A 12,278-nucleotide genomic window follows, 5' to 3' on the forward strand; every position below is an offset into this window, starting at 1 on the left:
GCGGGCATCTTGCATTTGTTAGGGCAACACGCCTCTGTTGCGTCCCAGCAGCTTCTTCCAGCGTCGACGTCGAATGCACCACCTCCCCCTCCGCCACCTCAAGCGTCCACGTCGGCGGCACCTAATCCGCTGCATCATCCTGCTGCCCTCCCCACACTGAACATCCCGCAGTTCGGAACACCTGGCCTCGATATGGCTTCTTTGTTCCAGATGGTGGCTGATCAGTTGAACAAAGGAGGCGCCGGCAGTCGATGAGGTCCCAAAATGCCCGTTATCATCTATATCTTGCTCTCTTGATGGACTGACTCCCCCTACCCCCTTTTTGTCGTTTATCACCTTTGTCGTTTATCGCCTTTTAGCTTTTTCTATGTGTACATAGGTCGTCCCACTCGTTCATAAAATGTGCTGAATGAAATTGTTCTTGCTGATTGGCCTGACCCCTGAGCGAACTTTTTTTCCGTTGCTCGCGCCACGTTCTTCCCTTAGCTGTAACGGATTGGCTGTTCCGAAGTGGCGCATTCCCTGAAGGATTTGGGTTAGTTAGTATGTCGCCGAATAGCTGACGAGCCTCAATAAGCTCACCTCATATCCAGCCGCGAACATGATAGAATCCCAGTGCCCGAGACCGATGTTCATGCAACGCCTCAATTCCGAGCACGAAGCGCAAAAGATCGTACTCCAGCGGCAGACCATAGAAGACCTCCATTGTAACGCCTCGATTCCGAGCACGAAACATTGGAAGTTGTCATGAAGGGAGTCGCGGTGGAGGGATGAGAACAAGCCCTTGTGGCTGAAATCTTCATGCAACGCCTCGATTCCGAGCACGAAGCAAAAGATCGTACTCCAGTGGTAGACCATAGTAGACCTCCATTGTAACGCCTCGATTCCGAGCACGAAACATTGGAAGTTGTCATGAAGGGAGTCGCGGTGGAGGGATGAGAACAAGCCCTTGTGGCTGAAATCTTCATGCAACGCCTCGATTCCGAGCACGAAGCAAAAGATCGTACTCCAGTGGTAGACCATAGTAGACCTCCATTGTAACGCCTCGATTCCGAGCACGAAACAACGGAAGTTGTCAAAGGGAGTCGTGGATGAGAACAAGCCCTTGTGGCTGAAGGGTCTGAGTGCTCGCGCGGGAACCCATCAGTGGCGGTGTGATGGGAACTTCAGGGACCGAGCGTCTCTTGGCCTCATTAACATTAACAATCCACCACCACTTCGACTGCATCCCTTCGTGCTCGGAGCCGAGGCGTCGGGAAGTCGTAACGTTTTTCTCCTCTCACATCACACTGAAAGGTGATCGTCGTGCTCGTTGACGAGGCGTCGAGTAACCTGCACCAGACCACGTTCTCTAACCAGGCCAATCTCTTGTCGTGCTCGCACTGGTCGAGGCGCCGAGACGTTGCTGCTTGCGTATTGCGTTTGTTCCAGGGACGGTTTGGTTGGGATACTGGAGGGCAAGGAATTCTCTAAAGCTCCAGGGAATGGAATTGACGCGTAGTGGTATGAAGGTACGTCTGATGGAGATTGTGAACATGTAGAAATTGGGAGCTAATTGCTGTTTAGAATTCAGCACCTGGACGTCTTCAAGCGGTGAATGGAGAGTTGTACTATTCTCCGAACTGCAGCAGGGCGCTTGACATTCAAGAAGACCCATACCTCCACCAGGATGTAAACCCATTTCAGCCGACAAGACGCCGAGAACTCCATCGACCGACCGCCCCGTCTTCTTCCAACCCTGCTCAATTGTCCTCAGGGGAGAAGTTCAAACCACTTTACCCGAGGTTTCAAGACATTTCCACCCCCCGTTTATGGACTCTCGCGTTTGGATGGATGGCGTTCGTTCCGTTGCCGTTACTCGGACCCTGGATTCCCCTTCAATCGACTCAAGCGCATCCCCCATCCCCTAAGCCTTGGTTCTGAGGGGGATTTGGTGTACCGTATGCCCGATACCTTCATCCACAGCTGGTCCAGGCTGGAGGCTGAACTATTCGGCGCTGTCACGAAACTCAAGTCAAAATTCACGGCACCCTTGGTCCTCCCGTTTCTGCCGTGGGCTCACGGGTACCAGAAAACGTTCAGAAATCGGAGGAGCTATGATCGGGCTGTTGCATTGTCGAGGGATTGGTTTTCGGTTTGGTGGGGGGCGCTGTCTTTCCTGATTGCGTATGGCGAATCGAAACGAGACGCTTTCACTCTCAGCAGCCATGTCCCAGAGTGGCACACCGAATTGGAATCCGAGGTCGAAATGGCATGGATTGACGGCGTTTTTCGTTCGTCTTTGAGCGATTTCTCCTACAACGCAGACCGAATCGGGTGTATCGTGGACATTGTTAACCCACCGGGGGACCAACCAACTGTTGCATGGCTCGTGAATCATGGGATACCAGTGTGGTACCGATGGGGTCCTGCGGAAATGGCCTCAGCTGATCGTTCCCTGGCCCCTCCTCCTGAATTGCTTACAGGAAGACCTGAACAGCCGCTGTCTCCTGGGGTGCAGACCTCGACTGCGTCTTCGCCCACCACAAGACTTCATGAGATTACGAGTCACGATGAAAGACCAACAGGAAAACTTGAACGACCGCTGCCTCTCGGAAACCAGACCTCGATTTCCTCACCGCCGACAACGACACGCTACGAAAGTTCCAAGCCCGAGCCAGCCTGGGTGGCTCACTTCAAACGCCACGAACACTTACATGCGCGAATCATGGAAAAAGAAACGGCAACACAGCGTCAGTCCCGTGAAGATAGAGCAGCCAACCCGCCGGTTTCTAACGTGCGGGTGTACGAATGGTATCCTTCCGAGCGAGATCCAAACGTATACGAGCGAGTCGCTGCTGGAGTAAAGAACTCGAGAGACACCCTTGCACTTTACAGTGCCCGTCAGAAAGTATTTGATGCATTTTGCAGAGAATGGGATTGTTGCGAATACTTTGGCAAGGGTGACGAAGAGATCGACCTGGATGAGTGGGGTCCGGAGGACTTGGACCTCCCATTACCGGAATCGCTGAGGCAAAGAATAACCAAAGCCTACAGTGCATACGTCGACGACGAGGATGAAGAGGAGGTGGGTGCAGTGATGGAGGAGTTTCCTCTTTCACCTTCGTTGGCGGTGGGACAGGGGGGAGGGAATCCGTCAAGATCCGTCTTTGAGCCACTCAATCTAGCAGAGCAATCAATGGCCATTAACACGACGCTTGTTGAAGACGAGGAGGGCATGTTCACAGTATCGACGAGTTGGTTGGCAGCTTGTTTGGAAGACGAGGTCAATAAAACGTTGGGGCTTCACTATGGATTCGTCCCTCCATTGCCCTCCGTCTCTATCGCTGCGGACGACGGGCCTAGGGTTCGAAGGGACTTCTATCGCCTGCTTGGACTCTGTGACGACGAAGAACAGCCGGAAGAGTACTTCGCGTCGACCCATTATCGATCAGCGCTTCAATTTATCCACTCCCACTCGAATCGGCAGACTCCTCACCCTGGTTCTTGGGACCTCAAGGACGATGTCATACATCCTCTGAAGCACCGCTCTCGCCTTCGTTGCCTCCGCATTGTCTCGATACCGCAGTGGACAAACGTAGACATTGTTGACGAGGGCCTGTCCGACTGCGTCCCCCGTTACTATTATTTCGAGCCCCCAGAGACAAGCAAGGTTTGGAGGCTGGCCGTGCTCAGTGGAGTGGATGCGCTGTTCGTGTGTCGTCTGGCTGAGGAATTCAATGAAGACGACGTCGTTTTTGCCCTCGCGCAAAAAGGGATACCCTTCCGACTTTTCTTCCCTCGTCACCACATCCCCGCCCCTCTTTACCGCACGCCTTCCTACAACCCCTTGCCAGTCAGATCATTGGGTCATAAGTTCACAAAAGCCGACTACGAAAGCTACATCAATACTAGGACTCTGGTCCTGGCTCAGCCCCATATGAGTGCCGCACTGCGTCGTGGGGGGATCATCTGGCGCCTGGCTGTCGCAACACTTGGTCTGGGTGACGTGCAGAAACCACCTGTGGGCTGCGGGGCTACTGTCGTGAACAGCGGGTACGAGCCCCTATTTTTCCATTATCTTATCTTATCACTTTCATCTCCCTTATCGTTCCCTCCTTTATTCTCATTTCTACCTTTATTCTCGATACGGACTCTTTCTCTCATGGAACACTGCCTCGATGTACCCTCTGCCCTATTTCTTATTGTTCTTCCTTCTCGCACTGCCTCGTGACTCCCTTCTATTGTCTTCTCCTTGTTCTTCGCGCAGCCCCGCGCAGCCTTGTGACCCTCTTTATTGTTCTTCTGTGTTTCACCACCCTTTCGTCATTTTGACTCATCGCGGCTATGTAGACTGTAGAATAGGTATATAAGCTAGGTAGATTCCTCTGTATTTCCTCAGCTTGACCCTCTTCGTCAATACATCGCTTCAGCCTTCATCTGCATTTGTCGCTCATCGCTCTTATCTTACTCGCCGCTCTTATCTGCTCCGCATCACTGGTCTTTGGTTTGGTTTAGTGTTCGCTCTTCGCGACATTAGGTCAAGCTACCTTTGTGCACTGGCAACGCCGATCGTTGCTCCTGCATCATCCGCATTTCTGGCTCCTGGTTGACCTGCCGATCAGGTCCCTCCCTGGCAACTCTGGTCCCCGCACTCCGTCAAGATTTCCGCCGCACCGGAAGACACCTCCTGTCTGTTTAAGCCGCACTTCGTCGTTCGGGTCAGCGACGGTCACCCCATCGTCCTAGACGTCCATCTACCGAGCCTCAACCGTTGGACCGCCTGCTCCGAACAGCCCTGCCCCAACCGTTACCACGAACCTTCCGTACACGACTGGGTCTATATCAACTCCCTCAAGTTAAACGCCGAATCTCCGTCCCCCGTTAATCAGCAAGCGGTTGAAGAATTCGCCCGCAACAACCCCAGGACTCCGCCCTCCGAAACGCAACCCACCGCCGCTGAATCCCCAGAAACCCCGTACCAAGCTTACCGCTCTGCAAACACCTCTCCTGCTGCCAAAGCCGGTTCATTCAAGCTTCCAGATCCCGACACCGATCCCGAAGAAGAAGACGAGGAAGACGAAGAAGAAGTCGTCCAGTCCCTTAGCGTCCGATCAGCATCCCCTGAACAGGAAAACATCCTCCCACCGTTCAATACCCTCCACTCCGCTTTAGCCGCATCCGCACCCCTCATCTCCGCACAACGCCTCAGCTCCTCCGGTCGCTCTACACCAACTTAACCCGCCTCTTTCATCTCTCGCCCGGGTCATCCCCCCTCTCACACCTCTCGGCAGTTGGAGGATACATCTGACGCTCCAAGCTCAGAACAGAAACCTCCCACTTCCACCCAACCAACTACTCTACTCTCTTCCACTTCCCAAACCACCGACGACTTCACGATGTCCGCCGCCGATCTCGCGAAACTCCAGGAACAGCAAAACCAACTCACCACCGCCATTTCTACCCTGGTCAGCCACCTTACAGCCGCCAAAACCGCCTCGAGCAAGAGCCCGGTCAAGGCGCCTGAGCCCTTCCACGGCAAGGCTGAAGACGCCCGACGCTTCCTCCAGTTCTTTACCAATTGGGCCGGACACCAACCCCAGTTGAAGAAGGACGACGGCACTCGGGATGACAAGGAATGGATCTCCACGGCCCTCTCGTACATGCATGGAGAAGCCGGCCGATGGGCATCTCGCTTCCTTCAGCAGATCGCCGATCATGATGCCGACAGCACCAAACCATGGCCCTTCGCTGGGGGAAAGTGGGCTAACTTCCTCACCGAGTTCAAGCAACGCTTCCAACCCGCCAACGACGCCCAGGCTGCCCTCCAGGAGCTTGAGCAGCTCACCCTCGGTCGAGGAACTGTAGCCGACTTTGCCTCTCGCTTCGTCGACATCTTTTCGCGCACCAACTTATCCGATTCGGACGGGATGGCTCGCTTCATAGAGGAAGCTCTCTCAGGAACACCTTCTCTGGCTCGCCCTCAGTAACCTCATCAAGGAACCCGCCAACCTGGAGGAACTCGTCGCTCAAGCCATCAAGAACGAGTTCGTCATGCGGAACATGAACCCCAACTCGTCCCGCACACCCCTGGCCCAGTACGCTCCCGCTCCCACTCCCGCCCCCGCTCGTGATCCGTACGCAATGGAGATCGACGCTACCCGACCTGGCCCTAGTGGCAAGACCTACCAGGACTTCCTCAATGCCATGCGCGGTCGATGCTTCGGCTGTGGATCCACCGGTCACAACAAGAAGGATGGGAATCATGGGGCGTTACGCTGCAACTACTGCCAGCGTATGGGACATGCTGCCACCGTCTGCCAGGACAAGTACATGGGATTCCCACCTGGACGAGGGCTCTCTCGACCCCCACGTCGTCGTGTCGCCGCCACCCAAGAAGCACCCTTTTCTCTCTTTGACGAACCTGCCCCTGCTGCCACTGCCACCGTTGCCGCCACCACCCCCGCTGCTCCCCCTGCCCCTGCCCCTGCCCCTGCCCCCACCCTCGCCTCGCTCTCCGCCACCCAGCAACAGCAACTCGAACTCTTGGCTCAACTCCAGAGGCTCCACCAGGGTTTTTGAAGCGGGTGCCCGTCCCTGCCGCAACGCAGGCACCCTTTACTCCTCCGTACGCCACTTCCGAATATGATTCTGTCCGTTCATGTACTATTAGCTCAATTCGCGAAATAAACCCCCGTTCATCACACTTCCGCGTGAACGTGAGGCTCAGAGGCAGAAATCGCAGTACGAACTCCGCGGCAATGATTGACTGTGGGGCAACAGGCAAGTTCCTGGACAAGCCCTTCGTCGATCGGCACAACATTACCACATTCCCCCTCCGACACCCCATCCGACTCCTCAACATTGACGGTACCCCCAACCAGGCAGGCAACATCACACACTTCGCACGGCTAGAGCTCACAGTTGATGGTCACTCCGAATGGACCGACTTTCTTATCGCCGACCTTGGAGGAGAGGACATCATCCTCGGACTCCCTTGGCTTCGCAAGATCAACCCCACCATTGACTGGCGTAACGGCACCCTCCAAGTTCCCTCTAAGGTCTCTAGCGTCACTATTGAGGAGGTTCCAGACGAGGACGCACACCCTCCCAGTCGAGGAACTCCCTCTGGCGACGCCATCCTGGAACAGATTGATACCACGGTTGATCCTTCTCCGGTACTCCCCACTCCCAGCCCCAGCCCTGCTCCTGAACCGGAACCAGAACCGATCGGGACCACCCCTCTGTCGCATCAGTGCCAACCGAACCACTCGCAGGAAATGGCTACGAGCAGGGCTGATGTGAGGAAACGGGTGACGAACTTTGGTGCGCTGCAGGATTCACCTACTCCCAACAAATTGCCGAGAAATCTCAGAAAGCCAAACCCCAGAAAACTTTCGAGGAGATGGTTCCCCCGCAGTACCGCCAGCACGCTTCCGTCTTCTCCGAGTCCGAGTCGCATCGCCTACCCGAACACAGACCCTGGGACCACGCCATCGATCTGATTCCCGGAGCCCCGGCTACCATGCGCACCAAGGTTTACCCCATGTCTCAGAACGAACAAGAAGAGCTGAACCGATTCCTCGACGAGAATCTCAAGAAGGGATACATCCGACCATCCAAGTCTCCCCTCTCTCTCCCCGGTCTTCTTTCGTCAAGAAGAAAGATGGCAAGCTCCGTTTCGTTCAGGACTACCGCAAGCTCAACGAGATCACCGTCAAGAACCGCTACCCCCTCCCCCTGGTCTCCGACATCGTCAACAGACTCCGCGGTGCCAAGTATTTCACGAAATTCGACGTTCGCTGGGGTTACAACAATATCCGGATCAAGGAAGGAGACGAGTGGAAGGCCGCGATTCGCCACCAACCAGGGTCTCTTCGAACCACTCGTTATGTTCTTCGGCCTCACCAACTCTCCGGCAACATTCCAGGCTCTCATGAACTCTATCTCTCTCCGACCTCATCGCTGGAGGGAAGGTTGCAGTGTATCTCGACGACATCCTCATTTTTACGGCCCACACTCGACGAGCACCGGCAAGTTGTACACGAAGTCCTGCATCGCCTCAAGAAGCATGATCTGTATCTCCGGCCAGAGAAGTGCGAGTTCGAACGTCAGGAGATCGAATACCTCGGGCTGATCATCCGCGAGGGCGAAGTCAGCATGGACCCCGCCAAGGTCGAAGCCGTCCGCAACTGGCCAGTCCCCCGCAACCTCCGCGCCGTTCGTGGTTTCCTCGGGCTTCGCCAACTTCTACCGCCGTTTTCATCAAGGACTTTGCCACCATCGCCCCGACCGCTCAACGACCTCACCAAGAAGAAACATCCCCTGGCAATGGAACGATCCTCAACAGCAGGCCTTTGACACCCTCCGCAATGCCTTCACGTCCGCCCCCATTCTGACGCTCTGGGATCCTGTACCGCCCCACTCGCATTGAAGTCGACGCCTCCGGCTTTGCCACTGGAGGAGCCCTTCTCCAGAAGCAGGATGACGGCCTCTGGCACCCCGTTGCATGTCCGATCCGCCTCCATGCAGCCCGCCGAACGGAACTACGAAATCTACGACCGGGAGATGCTGGCCATTATCGAGGCTCTCAAGGACTGGCGCCACTTCCTGGAAGGACTCCCTGAACCCTTCGAGATTGTCACTGACCATTCCAACCTTGAATACTGGCGCACCGCATAAGACCTCAGCCGTCGACAGGCTCGTTGGGCTCTCTACCTCTCCCGCTTCCGGTTCTCGCTCACCCACCGCCCTGGCAAGACAAACACCCAAGCCGACGCCCTCTCTCGTCTCGACGTCCACCAGGTCTCCGACGCCGAGGACAACAAACAACAGGTGGTACTCAAACCCGAGCTGTTTGCCAAGCTCGCCGCCTCGAGCATGGTCATCAACCCCTTGGAGGACCGTATCCGACAGGCCAGTGCCCGAGAATCCCAGGTCCTGGATGGACTTGCCCAGCTCCGCAAGACAGGTCCCCGTCGTCTCACCTCTGGTCTTGCCGAATGGGAGGAGGATAACGGCCTTGTTTACTACAAGGGTCGAGTCTACGTTCCCCCAGACGACGAACTCCGACGCGACGTTCTCAAACAGTGCCACGACGATCCTACCTCTGGACATCCCGGTGTACATGGAACCCTCGAACGAGTTGAACGACAGTACTGGTGGCCGACCATGCGAGCCTTTGTCAAGAAGTATGTGGAAGGTTGCGACATCTGTGCCCGGAAGAAACACGCCCAGCACCCCCGCGCCTCGACTCAGCCCTTGGAGGTACCCGATGGCCCCTGGGAGACCGTTGGAGTCGACCTTATCACCCAGCTTCCTGATGCCAATGGGCATGATGCCATCATCGTCTTCGTCGACCACTACAGCAAGCTTCTCCATGCCCTCCCCTGCACCTCGGACATCACCACTGAAGGAGTCGCTGACATCTACTACCGAGAAGTCTTCCGTCTCCACGGCCTTCCACTCCGGTTCATCAGCGACCGCGGCCCCCAGTTCGCCTCCAAAGTCATGCGCACCCTGCTCAAGCGTCTCGGCATCGAATCCAACCTGACCACCGCCTATCATCCTCAGGCTAACGGACAAACAGAACGGGCCAACCAAGAAGTCGAGAAGTACCTCCGCTTGTACGTCAGCCGCCGACAAGACGACTGGGATAAGCACCTTCCCATGGCCGAATTTGTGATCAATTCCCGAGTCCACTCCGCGCACAACCGATCCCCCTTCGAAGTCCTCTACGGTTACATCCCTCACTTCAACATTCCCGTCGGTAAACGCACTGATCTTCGCCCTGTCGACGAGCGCATCCAACAACTGCAAGAGGTACGCAAGGACGCCGAAGCCGCCTTACGTCTCGAGAAAGCACAACAGAAGGACTTGTACGAATCCGGCAAACGAACAGCCCATCAGTTCAAGGTTGGTGACCACGTTTGGCTCAACGCTAAGGACATCCAGATCAAAGTCCCTACTCGGAAGCTTGGCGACCTCCAACTCGGCCCCTACAAGATCACCGAACGCATTGGCGACCTCGATTACCGCCTTGAGCTTCCCCCCTCCCTATCCCGCATTCACCCAGTGTTCCACGTCGACAAGCTCTCCCCCTGGAAGGGCAATGATGTCAACGGCATTCTGCCACCTCCGCCTGAGCCTGTTGAACTGGAGGGAGAGCTTGAGTACGAGGTTCACGACATCTTGGACAGCCGCTGGAAGGGCCGAGGGAAGAACCGTAAGCTGGGAGTACCTGGTCAGTTGGAAAGGCTACGGGTCGACGGACGACATCTTGGGAACCGGAAGAGAACCTGGAGCACTGCACCGGAGATTGTAAAGGAGTTCCATCAACGACTACCCCTCTGCACCACGTCGAATTTCCGCCACCGTCTTCAGCTCTCTCCCCTGGCGCCCACTCGAGAACTTCACCGACGCTCCACCTATCGACTTCGAATGGGAACTTGGACGCCGCCTACCGTTGATCATCGAGGACGATCCGACAGCTTAGAAGGGGGGTAATGTCGTGAACAGCGGGTACGAGCCCCTATTTTTCCATTATCTTATCTTATCACTTTCATCTCCCTTATCGTTCCCTCCTTTATTCTCATTTCTACCTTTATTCTCGATACGGACTCTTTCTCTCATGGAACACTGCCTCGATGTACCCTCTGCCCTATTTCTTATTGTTCTTCCTTCTCGCACTGCCTCGTGACTCCCCTTCTATTGTCTTCTCCTTGTTCTTCGCGCAGCCCCGCGCAGCCTTGTGACCCTCTTTATTGTTCTTCTGTGTTTCACCACCCTTTCGTCATTTTGACTCATCGCGGCTATGTAGACTGTAGAATAGGTATATAAGCTAGGTAGATTCCTCTGTATTTCCTCAGCTTGACCTCTTCGTCAATACATCGCTTCAGCCTTCATCTGCATTTGTCGCTCATCGCTCTTATCTTACTCGCCGCTCTTATCTGCTCCGCATCACTGGTCTTTGGTTTGGTTTAGTGTTCGCTCTTCGCGACAGCTACTGTATCTATACAATTTCAAAACGGCATGGGCGAGTACGTGGACGATAGCTTGACGGCAAGAGAGCTCGATTTGATATGTGGGGCGTATCTTTGCATTGACGAGAGTGAGTACTGTTCCCTCTTTTCTACTTGTTGTTTAGGACGATTTTACTGATCTAAACGGGGAATCAGGAACGGGGCAGACCGCTATGAAGTCTTGGTGGCCGCTTGCTCGAGCATACGAGCGTGCGGATTGTGGAGATAACTACGGTCGTTGGTGCAGCCGGAGGGAGGATTGGTATTTGAGACGGCTACGCAACATAGAGAATGGTGTGGAGAATTCGGACCAGCCTATCGCATTTCAGCAGTGGAAGACAGCCATGCGGGGCGTTGGACCTATACGCAAATTCCACCTGAGCATACATTCGTCGTCCAATGCTTTCATTGAAGGTCATATCCAGTCCCCTGGTCGTTAGGACGAGGTTACTCTTTGTTCGTTTCTTTTTGGTTTCTTGGAGCTAGCTTTCCTTTATGTTCCTTCCTAGGTTATCCTCACTAATCACATTTATTGGTATCTTGAACACACTAGTAATACTTCACATGTACATACATAGAGTACTAAGTGTAATATATATGTTTGGAACCAATACAGGGCGTATTCAAAACTTGTCTCTGGAAAAATTATCAAAAGCCACGGTGTGGTGGAGATTTGGTTCTGGCCGTGGGCTGCTTCGAATGGTCGAAACCAGATGTTAGTCAGCAGGCGTATCGATACGCCTGCTGACTAAACCTGGGGATTTCTTCACACGTACATTCATAGACTACTAAGTGTAATATATATGTTTGGAACCAATACAGGGCGTATTCAAAACTTGTATATCTGGAAAAATTATCAAAAGCCACGGTGTGGCGGAGATTTGGTTCTGGCCGTGGGCTGCTTCGAATGGTCGTCGACCTCCGCGTGGATCGGTCTACAGGCCAAGGTGCACAGTGTCCTGCCATGCCCGGAGGGCCAACCTTCAATTTCCCGGACTCCCCTCGACCGTCCTCACAACATAACCGTCGCCCAACTTCCTGCCTCCTTGCAACCTGCCTTAAGGATCTGGGCTATCCCCTTTAGGATTTGGCAGAGGGGACGGTTTCCTTTTTCATGCGTTAGGTTGATTAAATCACTCCAGAAATCTACCTAACGCGCTTTTCCCAAGCCTATACCGCCATCCCTGTGCTGGACCTTGGGCAGTTTTTGATTGTCAGGACCTTGGACGGTTTGACTTTGATTGTGTGAGGGTTTGGCCAATTTAAAGCCTTCTGACT

General features: G+C 54.6%; 2 protein-coding genes across 2 annotated transcripts; one reads left to right on the plus strand and one right to left on the minus strand.

Moving 5' to 3' along the window:
* Positions 1 to 393: 393 nt before the first annotated feature.
* On the minus strand, positions 394 to 1,023 carry CC1G_13553 (hypothetical protein; the record flags this gene model as incomplete). The annotated part of the gene is made up of 2 exons (XM_002911979.1): positions 394 to 522; positions 583 to 1,023. 2 exons carry the CDS (start codon positions 1,021 to 1,023, stop codon positions 394 to 396), a joined length of 570 nt encoding a protein of 189 aa, XP_002912025.1.
* A 9,987-nt stretch (positions 1,024 to 11,010) lies between these two features.
* On the plus strand, positions 11,011 to 11,792 carry CC1G_13554 (hypothetical protein; the record flags this gene model as incomplete). Its single annotated transcript, XM_002911980.1, has 4 exons — positions 11,011 to 11,089; positions 11,157 to 11,414; positions 11,617 to 11,715; positions 11,785 to 11,792. The coding sequence occupies 4 exons, from the start codon at positions 11,011 to 11,013 to the stop codon at positions 11,790 to 11,792; spliced, it is 444 nt and encodes a 147-aa protein (XP_002912026.1).
* Between the last annotated feature and the right edge of the window lie 486 nt (positions 11,793 to 12,278).

The sequence above is a fragment of the Coprinopsis cinerea genome (genome assembly GCF_000182895.1).
Source record: "Coprinopsis cinerea okayama7#130 chromosome 1 map unlocalized cont3.1, whole genome shotgun sequence".
Taxonomy (NCBI): domain Eukaryota; kingdom Fungi; phylum Basidiomycota; class Agaricomycetes; order Agaricales; family Psathyrellaceae; genus Coprinopsis; species Coprinopsis cinerea.